We start from the raw sequence: 25,685 nt of genomic DNA on the forward strand, positions 1-25,685 counted from the left end.
GATACCAAAGGTATCATCTTTATTTTATAGATGAAGAAATGGATTCAGCCAAAGGTAAGTGTTCATGTTAAAATTTGAATTCAGATTTTCTAAATATTGGTTCAATACCACATGTTGTTCAGTCATGTCTGATTCTTTCTGACTCCATTTGGAGTTTTCTTGACAAAGATACTGGAGTGGTTTGCCATTTCGTTGTTCAGGTAATTTTATGAATGAGGAGACTGATGCAGAAAGTAATTTAAGAGTCTCACAGTTATTAAGATTCTGAGGTCAGATTTGAACTCAGTAAATGAGTCTTCCTGACTCTAGATCCAGCATTTTATGTACCACAACACCACCTAGCTTGCCTCCTAAAACATAAACAATTTCTAGTGAAGAGTTGCTCTTTAGTAAAGGGCTAATTTCGTCATAATCACCTGTGTTAAACTAATCAGGTGCTAGAGAGCAGTTTCTTCTCACTTCCTGGTAATTTCATCATTACTCTAAACAACAAATAGTTAATTTCTTTAAGCTTTAGAGTTTAGTTTGGAACCAATTTCTAATCTCCATACATTCTCTGTGTTTTAAGGATGTTTGGGGGTTTATAAATTTATGTTGGAGTACTAAAAGACTTTTGTTTGACCAGACAGTTCGTTTATTACCCCCTTTGCCCTTTCTCATCTTTATGACCACCTTTACTCTTCTTGGCTCCTATAAAGCACCTTCAGTGACTTGCGTTAGGTTGAAGTCTGAGAGAATGTTTAATGCTGATCTGATCCTAAGAGAGAAAATGAAGAAAGAAATAGAATATTTCTTCACAAATTTCACAAATTCATGCTTAGTTAACTGGAATTTTGTTCTTTCTGGAAGGTGCCATTCCTCATCCCTCTCCCAATACCAAACAATACATCTTTTTCCATTTTTTCCACACTGTATTTTTATACGTACTTTTTTATATTGGTACTTTAAAGTGCTTGGAAAATCTGAATTGTTACTTTAATTTTTGCAAAAAAAAGTTAAAGGCAGAGTAAAATGGTTACTTGCCAAATGATATATCTTGATTCAGAGACTAGACTAGAAATAGAAATCCATTAGAAATTCAATAGAAATTCATTAGAAACTTAGTTGAAACCCAAAGCTTGTGATAGATGTTGTTTTTAATAGTATGCTTTGCCCATATGTGGCTTAATTCTCTCGTCAGTTGAAATATATGCCTTCAGCATACATTTGCCAGGTATAATAATGCTGGCTTTTGAGACAGACCTGAGTACTATTTCCCTATCACTAATTGTGGGACATTGGGCAAATGACAACTCTTCCCTGGACCTCAGAAGCTTCATCTGCAAAAATGGAAATAATAATTTCCACTACCACAATTTTTGTGGTTTTAAATATATATTTATACATATATTTTCAAATATACATATAATTTAGCAACATAAATATAAGCAAGTTTCAGTGTTCAAGTGGATTGTGCTGCATCAATTCCCTTGTATGTCATTTCACACTTGGAACATTTCCATAAATATAATGTTATATATATATATATATATATATATATATATATATATACAAGGTAGTTAGGTTACCAAGCTAGCCAACAAATACCAATGATTAGTAATCATAACTACTTGACACATCCATCACAGGTGGGAAATCTGGCCAAACAAGGGAATTATTCCAAGTTGGAATTATAAGAGAAGTGAGTGATAAACTTAGAATTTGTAGCACAAAGGAAGAAGTTTTAGTTCTACATAAAATAGTAATATGTGGTACGATGATTGTTTAGTCTTTATAATGCAGGAAAGTCTATTTTAAAATGCCACACTGTTGTAAGTTTTTTGTCCCTGTAGTATTTTGAATGCTAATATAGCTCTTCAAAGATATTAAAAGGGAATTTACCTCCCACTTTTCTAAGGGCCAAAAGTATTTTCATGAGTTTGAGATAATATTCCTAAGGATGCCACCTTAATAATTGAGACTTTGTATTTCAAGAATAGTTAGGGAAAATTTTGTAGTAGGTTAGATTTAATACTGGGAGGTAAGTAGAACTAACTAGCAGGTTGCACTACTTATCAATTCTGTGATTTTGGTCATCAAGTTATCTTTCTAGTTTCAAAGTTATTTCCTCAACAAAATGAGAACAATACATATTTGCAATTTGTAAAGCTGCTTGGAAGAATAAGGAAAATGATGATTTATTCACTAATAATATCCCAAATGATTTTTAATGTTCATGAAATACATTAGATTGCCTTGTCCTATCTACTTGATATTGCAGAGCAGCTAGGTGATTCAGTGGATAGAGAGCTAAGCCTTGTGTCAGGAAGACATGAGTTTAAACCTAGTCTTGGACATTTACTAGCCATGTGTTCTTGGACAAGTCACTTAATCCTGTTTACCTTGGATTCTTCACAGGGAATAATGAGCTGGAAAAAGAAATGGCAAACCACTCTAATATCTTTGTTAAGAAAGCCCCAAATGGGGTTACAAAGAGTTGGACATGAGTGAACAACATCTTTTACATAATTATAACTTCAAATAGGATAAATCAATTTGCACTATTTGAAGTTGTAATTTTGGAAAATGTGGTAACTGTTATCAGTCCAATGGAAATATGCAGTGAGAATTTAAATAATGTGACCACTTCACAGGATTATTTGCCCTAATCAGGATCTAACTGCAGTTCCATGAAAACATTGCCATTTGAAATACTAAGGGCACTTGACTACTGGATGCTTTTGCCAAGAAATCTAATAGTAATTAGAAAAATTCTTTATAAATCCACAGCTTGGCTTATGTATCCTATCCCAATGTCATGACCTACAGGGAATAGATATTCTAACAATTGGTTAGCACTCCTAAGTTTACTATGAGGGCTATGTTGAAAGGAGCTTGGCATTTGTGCCTCAACCAAGGACAACTCAAATTAAAGTAGTGACTTAAGGAATTTGAATATTTGTCAGGAGGCATTTGTACTGTCACTACCATCATGATCTAATCTTCTGGCTAGGTAACTTTATGTTTTTTTCCTGGCACTACTGAGTTAATGCTGCTTCTCTCCTTGTGACCAAATCAATGCCTTCTCAAACTGTAACACTACTCCCTATACACTTTCTTTGGGCTCAGCAAATGGGCTCATGCAAAATCATTTGTATATATCCTTATCAAAAAGCAAAATGTCAAAGTCTCATGGTTGCCCTAAGCGATAAAATAACATGAAGTCAAACAAAACTAAAATGCTTCGCTAGAGAAGAAGTAGAAAGTAATTTTTAAGGTAGGAATGGATGAAACACTCTCCAAAATATTATAATTTGAAAGTTTCTTTAAGTATAATAATAATAATAATTATTATAATAGTATTGGCAGCTAACATTTTTATAATCCTTTATAGTTTGCAAAGCTCTTCCTAAATAATGTATTTTATCTTCACAGTAACCTTGGAAAGTAGATGCTATTGTACCCTTTGGTTTTATACATAAGGAAATCAAGGCAAATAGAAGTTAAGTGACTTGTCTGGGATTACAAAGTGATGTAGGAAGTGTGACTTGGTGAGAACTCAGATCTTCCTTACCCCAGGTCTAGCACACGCTCTATGCCATATAACTACTTATACATATGGGAAGTCAGTCTCAGAAATGTACCATGCCACCATTAAGTCACGGGAAATCTGGTACTTTTATTACTTTTTACCTTCCTATTCATGACATTTAATAATTCAATAAGTATTTATTAAAACACTTTCTTTGTATCTTCAGACAGCATGCTAGGTACTGGGGCTACAATGACAAAAATTAAATGGTGGTTAATTTTGAGGAATTTATTATCCTATAAGAGGGAAATGATATGTATACAAATTGGTAAACAAAAAGTATTATATAAAATAAATTGGGAGCACATTATTAACTGGGGAAATCAGGAAGGGTGGGGTGTCTTGTAGGAGGGGACATTTGATAGGAACTAGAATAGAAGAAAGGCATTTCCATTCTTTAAATCAGGGGTCCATAACCTGGAATATACAGAACCCTAAGGAAACTATTGATAGATTTCAGGAGGTGCATAAATTTGAATGGGAAAAAAAGCATTTATAACTTTGTTTTCATTCACTTCTCATTGAATTTAGGCATCTCCTTTAAATTGTGAAATTTTTATAAAAGAAACACTATTCAGAGAAAACCATAGACTTTATCCAACAACCATAAGTGTCCATCCATGACTCAGAAAAAAAAGTTAAGAATCCTTCTTTAAATCAAATATATTAATATGATGTTTTTAAAACTTGCATGTGTTTTTTAAAAATTGCAAAGCCCTTTAGAAAATAAGTACTTGTCATTTTCATGTTTCTCTGCCTTTCATGTTTTCCTGTCTAAAATAAATTGTCAGTTTTATATAATTTTAATCTATTTCATGTCATTCAGAAGGTCTGTAATTCTGTTTTGGTGCATTGAGTCACATTAAATCATACTGAAATATTCTTGCAATATCATATAATTATGATCAAGTAGAGAATTATGTTGAAGCTTCTAAGCAGATAATGCTTTACCATAGATCAGAACTTCAACATTAGCTTCAACCCTGGTTTCTGACTCACTTTACCCATCATTCTAAAACCCTGAACCTGAAAATAGGTTTAATATTGCCTCAGTTCCAAGCAGGAGGCCTATCCTAGAAACCTATTGGATCATGAAAAATTTATGAGAGAAATATGCTGATCTAGAGTAATGTTGCAGGAGTGTTGATTTGCATAATAGGTACAATAAAGATTTTTGATCTCTAGCCTCTATGATCTCAGAGTCTATTTGGATAGATTGAATGACCAGACCCAGAGATTTGGTTCAATCAAGGCTTCAATAACTGAGTCATTAATGGTTCAGTATCACCTGGGTAAGACCTGGATAAGAGGTCTCTCTAGAAAGTACACTAGGGATCTCAATTTGACCATGGACTATTTAACTTCATTTATCAGTGGTTCTCATAAACTCATAGATAGCATGCTTATCAAATTTACATATTTGGGAGGAGATGGAAAACCATTAGATGAAAGGATCTAAAAAAAGATCTTTTTAAGTCTAGAAAATGGAGTTATAGTTAATAAAACAAAAATAATAAGTATGACTGTAACACTTCGGTGTAACAAAATCAATTCCATAAATACAAGATGAGGGAAGTGTGACTCAGATAATTCAGATAGTTCATCTGAAAAAAATCTTGAGGTTTTTAGTTTTCAGTTATGTCTGAGTTTTCATGACCACATTTGGAGTTTTCTTGGCAAAGATACTGGAGTGGTTTGCCATTTTCTTCCCATGCTCTATTTACAGATAAAGATTTGAGGGAAACAGTAAAGTGATTTGCCCAAGGTCACACAGCTAGTAGGTGTCTGATTCCAAATTTGAATTTAGGTTTTCCTGACTCTAGGTCTGGTGCTCTATTTTACTATCTAGCTTGAGGTTTTGAGCATCTGGAATCGAAAAGATGTGGTTTATACTTCAGAGGTGAGGGATGTAATTTATTTATGCCTTCTCATCCTTTACAACTCTTCTCTAGGTTCTTCCTAAATCCTCCACTGGGAGCCTCTACCCAGTGTGCTGGGACCTTCTTCCAAGTCTCTGGATATTATAGAAGTAGCAATGGAGCATGGGGGCTATCAATAGTTACCCTTAACTCTCACATCACTAATCTAAATCCATTTCTGGTAATATAGTTCCCCTGTAATATATTTTATGCTGCTCTTTCTGGATAATTTTCATTAGTAATATAGTGTAACCTGCTAATACCACTGTGGGGATATAATTAATAAAAAGAAAGATAGTCCCTGCTCTCAAGCAGCTTACAGTCCAACGGAGGAAGACAACATTCAAAAGGAGACAGGAAAGGATGGGACATCATGTTCCATAGTATATAACCCAGATATAGCAGCAAATGCAAAGTGGAATAAGTAAAAAAAATCAGTTTCTGCCTTTTATGAAGGAGGCTTTTAGAAGGAGCTTAGTACTCCATCTTCCAGTCTTCCAATCAGAGGGGAGGTGTCACTAAGGAAGGTGGCCTCAAGTCCAAATTTTTAGTTAGCATTCCAAAACACATGATGAAGAGAGCCATATTGGAGACCTTGGCAATGTAACAGCCCACAAAGGTGATGTGGCCACAGCTTCTATCAAAGGTGTTCTAATTACACTTTCAAGGTAATATTCTGTGATTGGCTATACTATGGTGGTCTACAAGAAAGCTGATGATTTGGGCAAAAGGGGAAATTCAGAGAATGAAAAGAAATACTGGTCCTCACTTAATTTGTGGCATAATTGAGATCGCTAAATTAATCAAGTTTCTAGGATGTAATTTAGGTATTTCGGAACACAAAGATGTTGGTGATTACATGTAGAGACATATCTGACAAGACCATTAAACATCAATATTAAGTTAAAAAATTATTTCAGGGAGAAGCTTGGAATCATTAAAAGCACTCCACAATTTCCCAAATGTCTGTCTTCCTGTTCAATTCTGTACTCAGTTTAGCATTCATTTACAATTTATTTCCAAGATACATGCACACATGTGTGTGAATATATATATATATATATATATATATATATATATATATATGTATCTATTATTATGGACTTTCCATTCTCAAAACTATAGTCTGGGCCATATTTATCCCAATTTAATAGGTTCTATCAACTGCCAACTGAAGCATCATATGGATGTCACTAAATAGATAAGGAATCTATCTCCCATTTTGGCTCTGTGCTAGATCTTCTATATAATAGTTCAAACATCTTTAGCTTCTCAATTTAATGCCTCATTTGATATGAATAATCAGAGTCATGGAATATAGATTTCTCTCATTTCATCTTTTAATGAATCTTGTATTATTTCCAAAAATGCAGAGCAGATACTTTGTTGAAGGCAAGTCTTTAGTTGACATGATGTAATAAATGAAATTACTTTTGATAGTCAACAAATAACAAGCACAATATTTATCACTTGTATTCATCACTTTTCAGGCAATTAAGGAGTCATTATAGTATAGTGGAATCATAGACTTGTGCTTCAGAAGTACCTTGATTCAAGTCCACCTCAGACATTTGCTAACTGTGGAACAATCAACAAAATACTTATCTCTCATTAATCTCAGTTTCATTATTTGTAAAATTACATTTATTATGCCGACTTCACAGCATTGCATCTGAAGTGAGATAATACATTTAAACCATTGTGGAATCCTTTTAAGTGCTATATAATATTCAATTATTATTTTTCACAGTGATAATTATATAACCATAAAGATATTGGCTTTCTTCTTGTTATTGTGTTATTTTCAGTGTCTAATTATTTTTGACACTATTTGTTTTCTTCACCAAAATACTGGAGTGTTTTGCTGTTTCCTTCTCTAGATCATTTTACAGATGATCAAACTGAGGAAAATAGGACTATGTGACTTGCCCAGGTCACACAGCTATTAAGTGACTTTCAACTCAGGAAGATGAGTCTTTCTGAACTCAGTTCAGATACCTATCCACAGTGTTACCTAGCATCTGGCTAAAACAAGAAGTAGTAGGATAATTTGAGATTAATCTTAAAGGAAACCATGATTAAGGAAGATTAAAAAAAAGAATTCTTAAAGTAGGTGGAATTTTAGCTGAGATCTGAAGGATAGTGGGGAATTCAGGACATGGAGATAAGGTGTAAAAGTGTTCTAGGCACAGGACCCAGTCAGTGAAAAGGCATGGAATCAAAAGACAGAGTATCTTGTGCAAGGAATATCAAGACTAATGTCCTTGCATTAAAGAATAAGCTGTAAGAATATTAGAAAAAGCACACTTCTGGGGTAGGACCAAGATGGCAGTATAAAGATAAGAAACTTCTGGAGATGATCCCAGAACAACTTTGAATGAAACATTTAAACAGATCCTAAAGCAACAGAACCCACCAAAAAACAATGAAGCAACTTTGAGATATTTTGGAGGGACTTCAGAAAAAGGTCTGCCTTGTGGGTAAGTGGGTGGGAGAAGTAATAGCCCAGCATAAGCTGGAGAGCTCAGAAACCATCACAAGGGTCTTAGCCATGGCACAGAGAAGGTCCCATCACAGCTGGTCAGTGGTGAGGGTTCCAACCTCCCCTCTCCCCTCGGCTCAGAGAGCAAAGTTTCAAACACCAGGAAGCTGGCATGGCACTGAACTATCCTAGCACAGGAAACACCTGAAATGCCAGAGACCAGAACCCTGACCTCCAACAACAACAACAACAACAAAAACAAAAGCTTGGGGCTACACACCCTATATCACAGGAATAGAGTTCAACTGACAAAATGACCAAAAAAATAATGCAAAAAGTGCTAACCAGTGATAATTACTGTTCTAATTGGAGTGATAAAAACACCATCTAAGAAGAGGAAAGCATAGATAAAATGCCTACATGTGAAGCCTCTGAAGGGATTGATGAACTAGTCACAATTCCAAAAAGACCTCTTGAAAGAGCTCAAAAAAGAATTTTAAAAGTGAAAGAAGAGAAGAAGAAAAATGGAAAACTGAATGAGAGTCATTCAAGAAGATGATAAAAATATCTGGGGGCTGCTAGGTGGTGCAGTGGATAGAGCACCAGCCCTGGAGTCAGGAGTACCTGAGTTCAAATAGGGACTCAGACACTTAATACTTACATAGCTGTGTGGCCTTGGGCAAGCCACTTAACCCCCAATGCCTTACAAAAACTAAAAAACAATATCTGGAGAAACCAATAATTTTAAAAGTAAAATTGACCAGCTACAAAATAAAATTAACAACTGGAAAAGGAAACAAAAAAAGCTAACTGAAGAAAATAAAACTTTAAAAAACTAGAATTGGAAAAATATAAATGAATAACTCTGTAAGAAGAAAATATAAAGTAACCTCCTAGGGAAAATTACCTACCTAGAGAATAAATCCATGAGAAATAATTTGCAAATTATTGAAAAACATGATAAGAAAAAGAGCCTGGACAATATCATGCAGGAAATTATCATGGAAAACTAATATCCTGAAACAAAAAGATAAAGAAATCCTTGAAAGAATCCACTGATCACCCCCCAGAAAGAGATTCCTAAAATAAAAATTCCAAGGAATATTGTAGCCAAATTTCAAAATTCTTGGCTAAAGAAGAAAATACTGCAAGCATCCAAGAAGTAATTTAATTACCAGGGAATCACAGTCAGGATTATGTAGGACTTATAAATTTTAATATTAAAGGATTGGAGGACCTGAAATATGATATTCTGGAGGAAAACCAAGTATTGCAACCAAGTATCAACTGTCCTGCAAAATTCAGTATTTTTTCAGTAGAAAAGATTGATTTTTCTCAGTGAAATAGTGGATTTTCAAAACTACCTGATAAAAAGACCAGAACTGAATAGAAAATTTGATATTCGATACAAGACTAGGGTTACACAGAAAGATAAATAGGAGAGGAATGTTAGTTAACTCTTGAAAACTGTATTACTCTTAGAACAATTGAAAGGGTCTGGGTATAAATTGACTGTGATATGATCAAACTCCTAGCCCTTGAGGATTGTATTTATATTGGGCAGCTGGAGGATTATTCTTGAAAAGAGGATGTGAATTTAAATTGATTATGATATAAGTATGCTTATGACTCTTGAGAATTATACTTCTATCAATCAGGACAGTTGAAAGGATTATACTTTGACAATGGATGTGGGTACAAAACAGTTACAAAATCATTGTCATGAAAAAGAGAATTATACTGGGAGAAGAAGGCATTAGAGGATACTGACACATGATGAGGAACAAAGGGCCTATTATAGAAAAGGGAAAGAAGGGAGTGAGTGAGCACTGAGTAAGATCCTCTCTCAATAGATTTGGCTCAAAAAGAGAATAGCAGTGATGTAGTGGATACAGCACCAGCCCTGGAGTCAGGAGTACCTCAGTTCAAACTGGCTTCAGACACTTAATAATTACCTAGCTGTGTGACCTTGGACAAGCCACTTAACCCCATTGCCTTGCAATAAAAAAGAGAGCGAAAGAGAGAGAGAGAATAGCATACATTCCCAAATGGGTTTATAAATTTATTTTACTTTACAGGAAAGGGGCTAAGGTGAGAGAAAGGCTGATAAAATGGAAGGGGAAAGGTAAAAGTAAAGTTAAAGTTAAAGCAAAAAAATGTAAAGTAAAAGGGGAAAGGGAGAAGAAAAGGGAAGAGAGCTGGTAGAAGGGAGGGAAGATTGAGAAATGTAGCTGTTAGAGGCAAAACATTGGTGAGGAGGGGTAAGGGAAAGGAGAGAGAATACAAAGAGGGGGAAGATAAGATGGAGGGAAATGCAGAATTAGTAATCTTAACTGTTAGTGAATGAGATGAACTCTCCAGTGAAATAAAAATCTACAATATATTGTTTCAAGAAACATATTGAAGTAGAGAGATACACATAGGGTAACAGTAAAAAGCTGGAGCAGAATATATTATGCTTTAGCTGAAGTTAAAAAAACAGGTACAACAAACCTGATCTCAGACAAAGTAAAAGAAAAATAAATCTAATTAAAAGGGATAAGGAAGAAGAAAGGCATTTTAAAGACAAGGCTAACTAAGAGATGTATTTGTGGAATTTAGTAAACTAATCTTAAAATTTCCATCAATTGGGGAATGACTGAACAAGCTATGGTATATGAGTGTTCTGAATTACTATTGTTCTGTAAGAAATTGTGAGCAGCTTGACTTCAGAAAAGCTTAGAAAGACTTACATGACTTGATTCTTAGAGAAGTGAGCAGAACTAGGAGAATATTGTATATATTAACAGCAACATCCATTAGATGATCATCCATTATAGAAGAAATTTCTCTCAGCTGTTCAGTGATCAAGGACAATCCTGAGGAAAATGCCATCCACATCCAGAGAAGAAACTATGAATTCTGAATGCAGAGCAAAGCATACTATGTTAACTTTTAAAATTTCTTTTATGTTTTTTTTCTTTCCTTCTCAGGGTTCCCCCCCTTAGTTCTAATTATTATTTCACAACAAGATTAATATGGAAATATGCTAAAAACTATTATACACATATAGAACCTATATCAAATTATTTGCTGCCATGGGAAGGGAGAAGGGAAGAAGGGAAGGTGGCAGAAAAATGTGGAACCCAAGAGCTTACTAAAGGATGAATGTTGAAGACTTTCTTTGCATGTAATTGGAAAATTAGAAACAAAAGAATATTGGAAAAGTAAGCAGAAAATGAACTTACAGTTCTATACATTCCTTCAATCACCATTATAGCATCCATGATTTTTCTAAGCATTGGATATGTGGTAGATATCTTGAGAATGACAGCCTTAGTGCCCTCAAAAATATGTTGTATCTGACTTGGGATTTCTCCTTTCTAAACTGGGTTCTAGTCCAAATGTTCTTCCTATCCTAGTTTTCTTTAGTGCTGTTACTTGTCCCTTTTACAGAATATTGGAGACAGTGAAACTGAAGCATTGTGACTTACCTGCTGTGACAGACAAAACAGTTTGTTGTTGAAAATGATATCTATTTTTCATCTATTTCCTCCTTCTGGTTTCCTTCTTATATGTTCAGGATAACCTGGTTTAATTAGGTGTCTCACCAAACTTTCTATAAATATCCTTAGAAAGTAGTGATCACATTTGTTTATATCTTCTCATTTATGTACTTTCCGTTTTCAATCATTAGAAATTTATTTAAATTGTTCAGGGTGGAGTTATCTCAGTTTCATAGCATACTTTGTTCTCATTTTTATTGTTTCATGTAATTTATATTGGATGTTGATCTTTTTTCTGATTAGTCTTACTGTTCACAAAGTTATTTGGAAATGACTCCTATATTGGGTCTTTTCCCTCCCCTCCCCTTCCATTTCCTGTTTTCATACTGACTAGATTATCAGGTTCACTGGTAGAAGATGTTTAAGGGGAGGAAAATATAATAATCCCCAATTTGACAGGGAAAGGGCATTGCCTTAGATAAACTGAAGCCTGGGAAAGACTTTAATTTGGAAAGGTCAATGTCACTCACTCTGTTCTCGGTCATCACCAGTCATCTTGACTTTTGATGACTCCAAAGGAGAGAATGATGTTGACTACTTTGCCTCACTTAATCTATTCATGAATAAGACCATCACCCTCAGGAAGTCATTGGTCCACTTTGAGGATTAAGGTTGAACACAACAATTTTGAGGGAAAGGTCTATGATCAAGATAAAGGATAAAGAACAAAAATAATCCTTAGACATCATCTAGTCCAACTTCCTCATCTTATTGTTGCAGAAACTGAGGAGAAAAGTTTTGTGACTTTCCCGAATTGAATACAATTAGAGTACAGTCATAAGATTATACATTTAGAGCTGGAAGGGATCTCAGAGACAACATTGTCAGCTCCTCTCATTTTACAAATGAAACTGAAGCTGAAGCCTGAAGAAGATAGGAGATTTGTCCCAGTTCACACTAATGACAGAAGTGGAATTTGAATCTGATTCCTCTGAACCCAAATTCATCAGTCTTCCTATTGCACAACAAGATAATAGGTAGCAGAGTCAAAATTTAACAATGAAAGAGTATTGGTTCTGGTGTTGGAGGACCTGAGTGCAAATTTCATCCATATTGTCTACTGCCTGTGAGATTTTGGGTAAATCATTTACCTTCTTTGGACTTTACTTTTCTCATGTATAATATGAGAGACTTGGATTGCATGGTCTCTTAGGTCCCTTTAACTGTGATTCTACAATCTTAGGACTCCAAATTCAACAAATAATACAAAAAAGATATTGAAATACTTTAGCTTTGGTGGGGGAGGAAATGCAGTGAGTAGAAGAAATGATCTTTTTCCTATAATGTAGAGGTTTCAGATGATCTGTTGCCTGTATTAGGTAGTTATGCTTATCAGTTAAAAGGACAATATCTGAGTCACTGAGAGAGATAACAACAAACCATAGGTTAGGGAAGACATTTTCCCCATTTCTAAAATGAAACTTGGACATAAGACAGAGAAGAAAAATGCTATCAGCTGATGCTTTCTGATGAGATAGAATAAGTTGTCAAGTACTTACCATCTGGTGCAGCTCTTAATCCAGATGGGCTGCCAATAGTAATTTATGAAACATTTGAAAGGAACTTAGCATTCTCCAGAATGATGCCTGCCTTAGAAGACATTATCATTAGATTACCCTCCCCTCCCTCAGTTCAGATTTGTGACAGATTCAGATGGGGAAATCAGCATGCTTATGGAAATGTAAATCTATGTTTTAGGCTGGTTAGTAAAATCCTGCTCTTTGGAAAACATATTTGCAAAGAATAAAGAAGGGAGGGGGGAGAAATGTTCCTTTATGGTGTTCCTAGCTGATGACTGATTGACTCCTCATAGTTTGAAGTACATGAGTGTCCTTAGAGGAATGAAAAAGTCACCAGAAGCTTCAGAAATAAGCAGATTGACCATCATGCCCTTCCCTTGGCTCAGCTCTCCCTTGGTAAGAGCCAAAGGTGACCATTTCATCCTCACTACGTGAGTAGTCTGTCTGCAGCCTGAATGTTCACATCAAGCATCTCTTGGATATATACTGATGGATGCTGGAAGTATTTCTCTGGTGGTGTAGGAGAGACCTCTAATGGTGTTTGCGCACTCTGCTGATCTAATTAGGATAATTGCAGGAAGTGTGAGAGTCAGCGCACTGCATGTTCTTCCATTTTTTTCCCTTCAGGGGAGCTTCTATCAAACAAATGACAAAAAGGTATAATTTGGTGCAGTCAATTAAAGACAGGTAATGTCCACACTAACAAAAAAGGCAATAGGGAAATAAAGATTATTTTAAGTTTTAAGTTTTTCCATTTCTGATTCTGTCCCACACCAAAAATAGCTAAAAAAAAAAGATGATGGTGGGGGGAGTAGGGGAAAGAGTGAAATGATTTCTGTGTGGTCAGGGAATTCTCCTCTAACTTTCTAGTCACAATTCATTCATATTCCATCTACCTACAGAGAATGATACAGTAGCTTCTTGACCAAATCAAATTATTCTCTATTTCAAACTATGAGAGAGTTTGAACATTGATTTGCATGTTATTCATAGTCAAAATATATTTAGGAGAAGGGTGACTTTTTCCCCACCCACATAGGCATCCATACACACATGCATTCACACACTCTTTTTTTGGTAGGAAAAACACTGTATCGACTTGAAAAGCATATGATAAATATTCTGAATTACAGGTAATGGCCTCAAAGAGAGGTAATCAGTGTCAAAAGAATAAGCTTAAGCAATTCAGCCCTATATTTAATCTTTCTCTAGCAACTGACTTCATCCTTGCCACTTAAAAAAACTTTTAAGATTCCATCCTTAAACAAAGCAAAACAACTCTCAACACTAGTTAGAGTCTTATATTTGCTCTTTCTTGGTTAAATTCCTCTCTCTCTCTCTCTCTCTCTCTCTCTCTCTCTCTCTCTCTCTCTCTCTCTCTCTCTCTCTCTCCCCCCTCCTCCCCTCTGCCCCCTCTCCCTCCTCCCATCTCTCTCCTCTTCTCTCCCCTCTGTCTTTCTCCCACTTTTCATTCTTTTCTTAATGCTGTGTAATCTCTGATCTCGTCATTCAACTAAAACTGCTCTCTCCAATCATTTCTATTTTTTAGTTTCTTTTTATTTGTATGTTTTTCCCCCAAAAGGTGAAAATATTATGCTTTAATCTGTCCAAGTTCTATACTTCTTTCTCTGGACGTGGATAGAATTTTCCACATTAGAATTGTCTTTGATCACAGTATTGCTGAGAAGAACTAAATTCATCATAGTTAATCATTCAGTGTTGCTTTTAAGGTACACAATGTTCTCCTGATTCTGCTCACTTCACTCAGCACCAGTTCATGTCTTATCAGGTTTTTCTGAAATCTGCTGGCTTATTGTTTCTTAAAGAGCAATAAAATTCCATTATATTCATATGTTACAACTTTTTCAGTTATTTATCAATTGAAAAACATCCCTTCAAATTCCAGTTTTTTGCCGTCACAAAAAGAGTTGCTATGAATATTTTTGTCTCATGTGGGTCTTTTTCTCTTTTGGGGGGATACAGACATAAAGCAGTACCAGTTATTTCTTAATCATCAAATCTCTAACATCCTTTTCTCAGTCTTCATCCTTCTTGACCTCTGTATCATTTGACACTGCTGATCTTCTCCTTTTGGATTTTCTCTTCTTGCCAGGTTCTCACTTGATCTGTCTGAGCATTCTTTGCAGTCTCCTTTGCTGGTTTTTTCTTCCAGTTCATACTCATAAAATGTGTGTTCCCTCAAGGGTCTCTCACTGGCCCTCTTCTCTTCTTTTTCTATACTATGTCACTTGGCAATCTCATCAGCTCCCACGTGTTCAATTATCATCTCAACAGAGATGATTCCAAGCTCAATATAACCAACCCAGCCTCACACTATCAACTGTCTTTTGAGTATTTTCAACTGGTTATTTTATAGGCATTTCAGCTCAACATTTCCAAAACAAAAATCTTTCTCTCCCCGACACCACAACCCTCCCTTCTTCCACATTTCTAGATTATTATTATCATGGGTACCACCACTCTCCCAAGTGTTGAGGCTTACAACCTTGGCATCTTCTGTGATTCCTTTCTTGCACTCACTCCACATATATAATCTGATTTCTGTTTTGTTTTGTTTTTTTGTCATTTCTACCTTCACTTTATTTCTGTCTACCCCTTCTCTTCTCAACCAGCACCCAGGGCCAGGCTTCTGGTCAGGTAGCTAGGTGGCACAGGAAGATTCCTCTTCATGAGTTCAAATCCAACCTCAGATACTTAACTAGCTGTGTGACCCTGGACAAATCACGTTACTTTCTTTACCTCTGTTTCCTCATATATAAAATGAATTGGAGAAGAAAATGGCAAATTACTCCAGTATCTTTGCCAAGAAAACTCCAAGTGGGATAATAAAGTGTCAGAGAGGACTGAAACAACTCAACAGCAGCCACTGTGGTAGAGGCTTTAGTCACACCTTAATTATTATGAAACTTTTCTGATTGGTCTCCTTGACACAAGACTTCTTACTCTAATTCACCCTCCAATCATCTGTCAAGGTCATTTTTCTAAAACATAGATTAGACATTTTCCCCTCCTCAGTCAATAAGCTCCAATGGCCCACTATTAATTTCAGGATAAAATATAACATCCTTGGTTTAGCATTTGGAGTCCTTCCTATCCTAGGTCCTTTCTACTTTTCCAATCTTCTTTCATTTTTCTCCCCTTTTATGTACTCTGTGACTCAGACTTATTGGACCTTCTTGCTGTTCCTTGAAAAATGACACTGCCTTTTGATTGCATGTGCTTCATTCAAAATAGTTAAATCCCACCTTCTGTAGGAGCTTTTCCCTCCACCTACTAGTACCTTTCTTGTGAAATTACCTCCCATTGGTACATCTGTAGGTACACATTTTTTTGCATGTTTTCACCCACATTACAGTATGAACTTTTTTAAGAGCAGAAATAGGTTTTTATCTTTTTTTTTTGGATCCTCAGCACTCATCCACATGCATAGCACAAAATATATGATTAATAAATGGCACAGAGCTAGAACTGGAGTTAGGAAGACCAGAGTAAAAATCGAGCCCCAGATAATTCCTACTTATGTGACTTAACCACTCCCTGCCTCAATTTCTTCAATTGTAAAATTGAGAAAAATAATACCTTGATTTATTATTTTGTTAATTGTCTCTAGACTTCAGAAAGTGTTAATAGGGCATATTCAATTTAAAAGTTTTCCCCCAATGAGATTCTGGCTGTTAAATATTTACTAGCACAACCTGTGTTGTCCAATAAATTGGGCTTAGCAGAAGTCCAGTAGAAGACTAAGGAAATGAAGTCATCACCAGACTAGAGACCTTGTGGTTGAAAGTTAATAATGGTAACAATCATATTTATAGAGCACATTAAGGTTTGCAACGTATTTTCCATTCATTGTCTCACTTGACTCTTACAACCTTGGTTAAGAGCCCAACAAATAGGCAAGATGGAATACAAAAGAGATAGAAGACATGGAGGCTTCAACATGATCAGGATGTGGGATTAGAGGTACAGGTAGAGGAGTTATTTTTGACAAAGGGAAAAGATCACCTGTTTTACTGAGACTAAAAAGGAGACGAAAGAGAACATTAACATGATTAGAGAATAGAGAGTAGATACATCTCCAGAGTTGTTTCAAGCCCAATAGATCTTCAAGTATCCTTTTTAGCATTCAAAAATCTTTTAAATCTAGGCAAAAGTTTAAAGGTTGATTGACAAAGTATAGTATATGTAGATAAGTCCAACCAAGATTGTAGTCAGTCTAGAACCCATGACAAAAACTGTTTAGCATGGAGAGCTAGCTGTCCATGAGAAGAGAGAAAAAAAGGGAATAGATTTGCTCTGTTTATCCAGAATTGAATTTGAATAAATGAATAGAAGTTACAGGGAAGCAGATTTTTTGTCTAAACTCAAAAAATAACTTTATAAAACCTAAAGTTATCTTGTCATTATATGATGATCAACTATGATAAATTTAGCTCTTCTAGGCAATACAGTGATCAAAGACAATTTGAAAAGACTTGAAAATGCCTTCTACATCCAGAGAAAGAACTATGAAGCCTGAATTCAGATCAAAGTATACTATTTTTATTTTTTGCCTTTTTTTCTCATGGTTTCCCCCTTTTTTCTGATTCTTTTTTCACAACATGATTAATATGGAAATATGTTTAACATTATTGTGTATATATAATCTATATCAGAGTGCTTGCTCTCTCTTTAGGAGAGGGGAATGGAGGAAGGGAGAAAATTTTACAAAAATTAATGTTGGAAGCTATCTTTGCATATAATTTGAAAAAATACTATTAAGATTTAAAAAAGAATTTGTTTCATGAAAAAAATAAAGTTGTCTAGTAATAGAATGGACATGAGATAATGGATTCCCCATCTCTAGACTACTCAAACACAGGCTAGATGATTATTTATTAGGGATAATGTAGAAAAGATTCCTTTATTGAGAAGATGTACTTGACCAATAAAATTCTGAATAACCTACTTTTAATTTATGATAAATATAATTATTAGTGATGTCACTAATTGTTTCTTTGCAAAATTATCTCCATTAAATTGAGTCCCCCTGTAAATATCTTCCATTTTTCCCCCCTATAATACTCTTAGCTATTTCTATATTAATCCCATAGGGTGTGATATCTTGGGAATGCTATTTATTATTACCCTTCCTCTCCCTTATAATTTCACTAGTTGGAACATCAGCTGCACTATAGAAAACATTGGTGTTCCAGTCGCTTTTCAAAATCCTGGGAGGAAATTCTCAAATGACTGATGATTCTTTGTCTCTTTCAGAGCCCTCATTTTCATTCACATCAGTGTCTGCCCTCATTTTATTACAGATTAAATTCATTTTTATAGAGGCATAAATTAATTATTAGAAGTAAAAGCAATAAAAATCTGTAACTCTTGGCAAGATTTTTTTTAAAACTTGAAGTACTCAAATTCAAGAGTTGTAATCTTACTCTTTATTAGTGTTTGAAAGAATTGACTGACTAAAGTTTTATTTTTGTCTAGAAATGTTAAAAAGGTAGCCTAGGCTGGTGCTTCAAAACAGAAGACAGTGAAATAAAATCTGGGATTACAAAATAAATTGTATTCATCTGAAAAGTTGCAAACAACAAATTGCATAAAAACAATAATATTCACCTGATTATCTTGCACTCTATTAGGAAGCAACTAGGGCTGGTTAGAAAGCTTATTAAGATAACTGCAGACATCAGAGGGGGAAACAAGTACAATTTGAGGTTAATTTTTTTAAGGTCTTATCACTCCATAGGTTAACTAACCATCCAGGAATTTGTTAATTCAGGATTTAATTGTACATAGGAATACCTAATTGCTGATTTGGCATGTAATGAAGATAAATAGCCTTAAGTACTATTATTGCTGAAAATTGCATGCTGGTGTTTACTTAAACAATGTATATTAAGAGACTAGTAAATGTTTTGATGATTGATGTATTTACATTTCTTTTCAGAGACCACTTCATCTTCCTTCATTCCCCTTTCCATAGCACCTATGAAAAAAAAAAAAAACTACATCCCTTACTATGTGGGTCCTTCTGCCATAGATTTCCTGAAGCTTTTTGAAATATGATAGCAAGATAACCTCTTGAAAAGATTAGTCATCATAGCAAATTGGATAATTCACTTTGCATTTTCACAAACTTTTAACAGCCATACATAGACTCTTCGGTTGGTCTTTTTCTATTTTAAAAAATTGTTACTTTCATGGTTGTTTGGTTGATTTTTTTCCCTGCCAGGTTGGAAACTTAAAACTTGATGCTTTAACTAGATCCAATCTAACCTGAGACAGCAGATCTGTTTTTCCACTGCTTACTGTCAGTTGAATGCCTACATGCAGGCAGAGATGAACTAACAGCTGGTTTGTTCCCATTTAGCTCTCGGATGACTGGCATTCATGAAATGATAGGATGCATTCAAAGAAGAGTGGATCAACTAACCCAGCAGTGTTCTGCTCATAAGGAACTTGCTCTTAGGAAACAGCAATTAACCGCCTCAATGGAGGAATACCTACGGAAGGTAGTATCATAAAATGCTTCCTCCCTAAATTAATGGTTTGGAATCAATTGCGCTAATTGCTTTACCAAAGATAGCTTTAGGTTTGCTTAATACAGTGTTACTGAGCTGTGTGTCAGCTACCATAAATGCTTGGGGGAAGGGTGCCATTTCATCAAAAACTCTCCTTAATTAAAAGTAAATTTATCTCGCACCAGGTAGTCTTCTATTATGTTTCACTTTGGTTTCTTCTCAAGACCTATATGTAAAGAATAGACAGTAATTACACATATAAACCAGCATTGTATCCTCTTTCTCCCAACGCAGACATCTAAGGATCCCCATCACTCTCTCTCAAAAGTACTATAAGAATGAATAATAGTCATGTTAGACCATACTGAAGATTTATGTTAGTAGTCCTACCTACCAGTAGTTCCTTTTGGCTAGATTAGTTTATATCCAATTCTTTCTGACCCCATTTTTTTTGGTGGCAAAGATACTAGTATGATTTCCCATTTCCCTCTACAGCACATTTTAGAAATGAGGAAACTGAGACAAACAGATTTAAGTGACTTGCCCAGAGTCACATAACTAGCAAATGTCTGATGCCACTGAACTCACACCCTCCTGACTCTCTGCCTGGTGCCCTATCCAATGGGCTACTTTTCAATGGCAAAATGGTAGGAAAAAGAAGTTCCACTAATTTAGTGCTTCCCATGCATCATCTTAGTTGATCTTCCTAACAAAATATATGAGGAAGACATTATTATTATATCAGCTTGGCAGATGAGAAAATTGCAGCTTTGGAAAATGAAGTGATTGCCCATGAATATACAACTACTAAGTGATAGAACCAGAAGAAAAACCCAAGTCTTGTATTTAGACCTCTGAGCTTTCTATCAAGCCACAGATGTTAGTAGGTTAATGCAAAGCATATTCTTTTTGTATTTACATGTAGAATTACTTTCCTGAAATTAGCTGTATGTTCTAGATTCTCATATCTAGAACTGACCTGAATTTCACAAGCCATTGAATCCATTCCCTGCAGGTAGGGGCACTGAGGTCTGGGGAAGTTAAATGGCTTGCTGAAAGTCATTCTGTTAACAAGCACTGGAGGAAGGATTTGAAACTCAGGTGCTCAGACTCCAAAGTGTTCATTCACTGATTCATTGAATCTGCCTCTATCATCGCTTGCAATTAGACAAATGATCAGCACATTCTCTTAACTGAATAGCATGGAGAGGCTCCTTTCCATATCTCTTGTTTTCAGAGGCTCCTGAAGCCAACAATTTTCCTTTCAATTGTAAAATCCACTTGACAATGGATAATAAATATGTTGAAAACCCAGTAACCTCAATGTGATAGTTACACTAAGGAATTTTGCTGTCTCAGCTAAGTCCCAGATGACAAAGCAAGCACCATTTCAAAATTGTCCATATTTGATATATCTATCTGAATCAAATCTTATCTAGAGAGCATGAATAGGTTTCTCTGGAAAAGGGTATCCTGTGGAGAAGGTTGCTATCTTTGCTATTTATCTAGATGTTATAGCACTGATGTGGAATATGGGAAGAAGCTCTGGCTGAGGAGTCAAAAGTTCTGAGGGAGAATCTCATTTGTGCTTGCCTAGAGACCTGAGTTCAAATCTAGCCTCAAACATTTTCTAGTTATGTGTCCTTAGGCAAGTCACTTAACTTTGTTCCTCATCTATGAAATGTGTTGGAGAAGGAAATGGCAGGTCACTCCAGTATCTTTGCCAAGAAAACTCCAAATGGGGTCACAAAGTGTTGGATACAGTTGAACAATAACAATTATATTCATTGGTTCATTGAATCATTCATTTGATCAATAAACATTTATTGGAAATCTAAAATATTAAAAATATTTTAAGACAATATTGAGAAAAAAGTATTGCCCTCCAGGAACATCTATATATGAGAGATAAGTTATATTTAATGTGGTTCTTTAATTAGGTCATTATTGCCTCCTCTATTCTAAATAGAGTATGGAAAAAGAAAGTTTTTATAAGGATGAAGAGATATGGAAAGGTCCAGAGCTTGAATATTGCTTGTGCTGGTTATATGGCAGTTGTGGTTCAAATTTCAGTTTTGTAATATATTGATTATTTTAACAAGATTGTAATTATCAATTGATAAAACACTATGCTCTAGACTGCAGGCAGAACTGGAGTTCTAGAGTCAGAAATTGACTTCTGACATTTACTGTGACAATGGCAAGTCACTAAATCATGTCAATTCAGCTGGGTCCTAAGACTATATTATTATCCTTTTAATATTCTAAGGACACATATTCACTCCCATTAATTCTAGCCAGGCAACCCTTACTGAGCATGAAGCCTTAGACTGTATTATTTTTCAAAGGGTTTTTTCATGTGTCTTTGTGCAATTAATTAGTCTGCAAATAATGATGGGCATCCATCATTATGGTATTGATTGCCACATGTGCCAATTAACTGTCCCCTTTCCCAGGGTGCATAGTTTTATTTCAGTCATTTTTCAGTTGTGTCCAGTTCTTGGGGTTTTCATAGCAAAGACACTGGAGCATTTTGCCATTTCCTTCTCTGGCTAATTTTATAGATAAGGAAACTAAGGCAGACAGGGTTAAGTGACTTGCCCAGGATCACACAGCTAATAATATCAGAAACCATATTTGAACACATGAAGATGAGTCTTCCTGATTCCAAGCCCAGTGCTCTATCCACTGTGACACCTAGCTGCCTGTTTTCTCTAGCTTTAATTCTAGACACATGTACAAAATGCATACTGTTAGTCTCAGGGGACAGAGGGCGAGGAAAAATATGAATGATCCAGCACAAACTCTACTACAAGAGCCGGACTTTTAAAATTCAATATGAAACTATATTTCTTTTAATTCAACAAATTTTGTGAACTAAACATGCATATTTATCTCTACAGATAAGGCTCTAAGATTATTTGTCTTTTATTTCCAAAGGCAACAATATCAGTTCAGAAAATCAGTCCAATGCTTTCAAATAGTATGGATCTTGGCTCCTGTCTTTCAGATTCAGAGCAAATTTTGAGCAAATACCTGGAATTAGATAGTCAAACTAAGGTAAGTGACATTTTAATAAGCTTTGTGGTGGTTATCAAATTTATATGAATGGTAAAAAAAATCTATGAACCTTAATTTCTGTTCTTAGTAGTTGCATTTACAAATTACACTGCAACTGATCTTAAAATTTATGTGAATCTAAATATATTGGTATCGCTGAATTTAAGAAAAAGTGTTTGACCTTTTATTATAGATTCAGAATTTTCATCCTTTGCTCGGGTACTTTGTGACTCTTCCCTTCCCTTCCTTTAAGGGCAGGTGATATTTTGATAATGATATACTTTTGGGGTTGGGGGTGGGACCTGGGAGGGCCATACTTCAATCTCATTTGTAATTACCTATAGTAGAGGGCTACAAAGAAAATTACTACTCCAATAAGAATCCAAGAGACAGCTGGTAGACAAGCCCTGAGGATGGACAAAAGAAAACTTTTTTTTAAGACTACCTGGTATTCATGTTTCTTCCCCACAGCAGTCATTACCTCCTTTGAAGCTGAAATTTTACCCTCAGGGTTTCAACCTTTTTCATGAAGAAACAATGCATATGCTAGTCCCCTTTACAGATCTGTCCCCTTTCAGCACAGAATTCCCTTTTCTCCACAAGAAGTACACTAGTGAGAGAACTGGGATCCTTTAGCTTTCAAATGAACCTATGACCCTCATATCAGAATAATGTTTTAAAATAAATAAAATATGTAAAATTACAAAACAAGACAACTGAATGGAAATAGAAACAAATACAACTTTTCCTCATTGGTTCATGGTACCTTTACAAAGACTGACCATATATTATGACATAAAAATTTTACAATTAAAGTCAGTAATGTCAAAAGGAGCCTTTTCAGATCACAATACAATAAATTTATATTTGATAAGGGATCACAGGAACTTAGATTAAAAACTAATTGGAGATTAAAAAATAATCTTAAAAGAAGGAACGCGTTGAAGCATAAATTATAGAAACAATCACATCAGAACCTATAGGATACAGCTAAAACAGTGATCAAAGGAAAATTTATATATTTAAATTCTTTCAGCAATAAAACAGAGAAAATGCAGACCAATGAATTGGTTGTTCAATTAAAAAATCTAGAAAAAGAACAAACTAAAAATTCCCAATTAAACACTAATTCTTAAATCCTAGAACTTACAGCTGACATAACTAATACTGAATATCATTAAATTAATAAATAAAAATGAGTTAGTTTTATGAAAAAAGCCAATAAAATAGACAAGCTGTTAATTTGGTTTTAAAAAGAGACGATAAAACACCAAAATACTTGTATTAAAAATGAAAGGGTTAAAAATGATTTTATCAACAGATGCAAAAAAAGCTTTTGATCAAGTATAACACTTATATATAGTAAAATTACTTGAAAGTATAGGCATTAACCAATTTTTTTCTTAAATTGATAAAAAAAAATTTATCTAAATCCATCAGCAAGTATTATTTGAAATGTGGATAAAGTAGAAACTTTCTCAATAAGTGAGACCTTCTCAGGAGTGAAGTAACAATGCCCATTGTAAATATTTTTCAACATTGTATGGGAAATTCTAGCACTAGCAATCAGAGAAGAAAAGGAAATGGAAGGAAGATCTAAAATATGACAAGAACTTTGTAAAATCTATAAGAATGAAAGTCATTACACAGTTGATGAATAATCCCAGGATATGAACAGGCAGTTTTTGATGAAGAAATCAAAAGTGAATTCACATTCATATAAAATTGCTCTGAATCACTATTAATGAGAGAAATATTTATAATTTATCAATAAGTGTCTCATATCTAAAATATATAAAAATCATCAGATCTATAAGAATACAAATCATTCCCCAATTAATAAATAAATGCTTAAATGGTATGGGCAGTTTCCAATGAAGAAATGAAAACATTTTAGTCTAATAAAAATGCTCTAAATCATTATTGATTAGAAAAATTCAGATTTTAAACAACTTTGAAATATCATTTTACATCTTTCAGATTGGCTAAAATGATTGAAGGGGAAAGCAATAATTGCTGGAAAGGATGTGGGAAAATTGTAGTATTAATTCATTGTTGGTGGTGTAAACTCATTCAACCATTTTGGAGAGTAATTATACCCAAAGAGGTATTAAACTGCCCATATCCTTTGACCAGCAACACTACCACTTCTAGGTTTAATTCCAAGGATGATTAGGAAAAGAAAGAAAAGAACTTATATATTCTAAAAATATTACAGCAACTCTCTTTATAGTAGCAAAGACATGGGGACTGAGGTGATACTTGTTATTTGGGGAATGACTGAACAGTTGTATATTATTGTGATAGAATACTTCTGTGCTGTAATAAATGATAAACTCAATGATCTTAAAAAAACATGGATAGACTTTCATGAAATAATAAGAGTGAAAAAGGGCAGAATCAAAAATGTATATAGTAGTAGTAACATTGTTTTAAGAATAGTTCTGCATGAATAAGTAATTTTATCATTATAAATGCCCATATTAACTATGAAGATCATATGAAGAAAGATGCTATTTGCATCCAAAGGGGAAAACACTGATAAAGAGAAGTATGTAGAGAATCAACTTACACAAATATCTATATTTATGTCTAATGGTAACCATTTTTAGCATAGACAGTGTGGAGGGAAGAAAAAAGGGGAAAATTTTACATTAAAACTTTATTATATCTTTAAAAGGAATAATAATTTGTATGTAATAGATTTGAAATTTCATATGCAATCTTTTTTTATTTTATTGTTATAGAAAAGACTCATTTTATCTTATAAATTAAAGTAGAAAATTACAAATAAAAACAATTGTGTTGAAATACAATTATCAAAGAAATTTGTTAAAGTTCATGGACCATTAAGAAACTCTACCCAGTATTTTATATTATATATATGAATATTATTATAAGCATACTATTCTTTTCTTTCTGTTCAAATCAATAAATATTTATTAAGTGCCTAAATGTAAAGCACCATGATTTTGCTCATGACTGGCAAATTTTAACCTAGGAAAACCTATATTACCTCTGACATAAACTGGTTTCAAGACTCTAGGCAAGT

At 34.5% G+C, this 25,685-nt stretch overlaps 1 protein-coding gene across 1 annotated transcript in view; it reads left to right on the forward strand.

Moving 5' to 3' along the window:
• CCDC141 (coiled-coil domain containing 141) overlaps positions 1 to 25,685 on the forward strand; it is a 353,841-nt gene that overhangs the window by 222,560 nt on the left and 105,596 nt on the right. The window contains 2 exon segments of the mRNA XM_074215601.1: positions 19,423 to 19,564; positions 22,514 to 22,633. Of these exon segments, the coding sequence (XP_074071702.1) occupies positions 19,423 to 19,564; positions 22,514 to 22,633 (262 nt within the window).

This window comes from Macrotis lagotis, chromosome 1 (genome assembly GCF_037893015.1).
Source record: "Macrotis lagotis isolate mMagLag1 chromosome 1, bilby.v1.9.chrom.fasta, whole genome shotgun sequence".
In the NCBI taxonomy this organism is placed as follows: domain Eukaryota; kingdom Metazoa; phylum Chordata; class Mammalia; order Peramelemorphia; family Peramelidae; genus Macrotis; species Macrotis lagotis.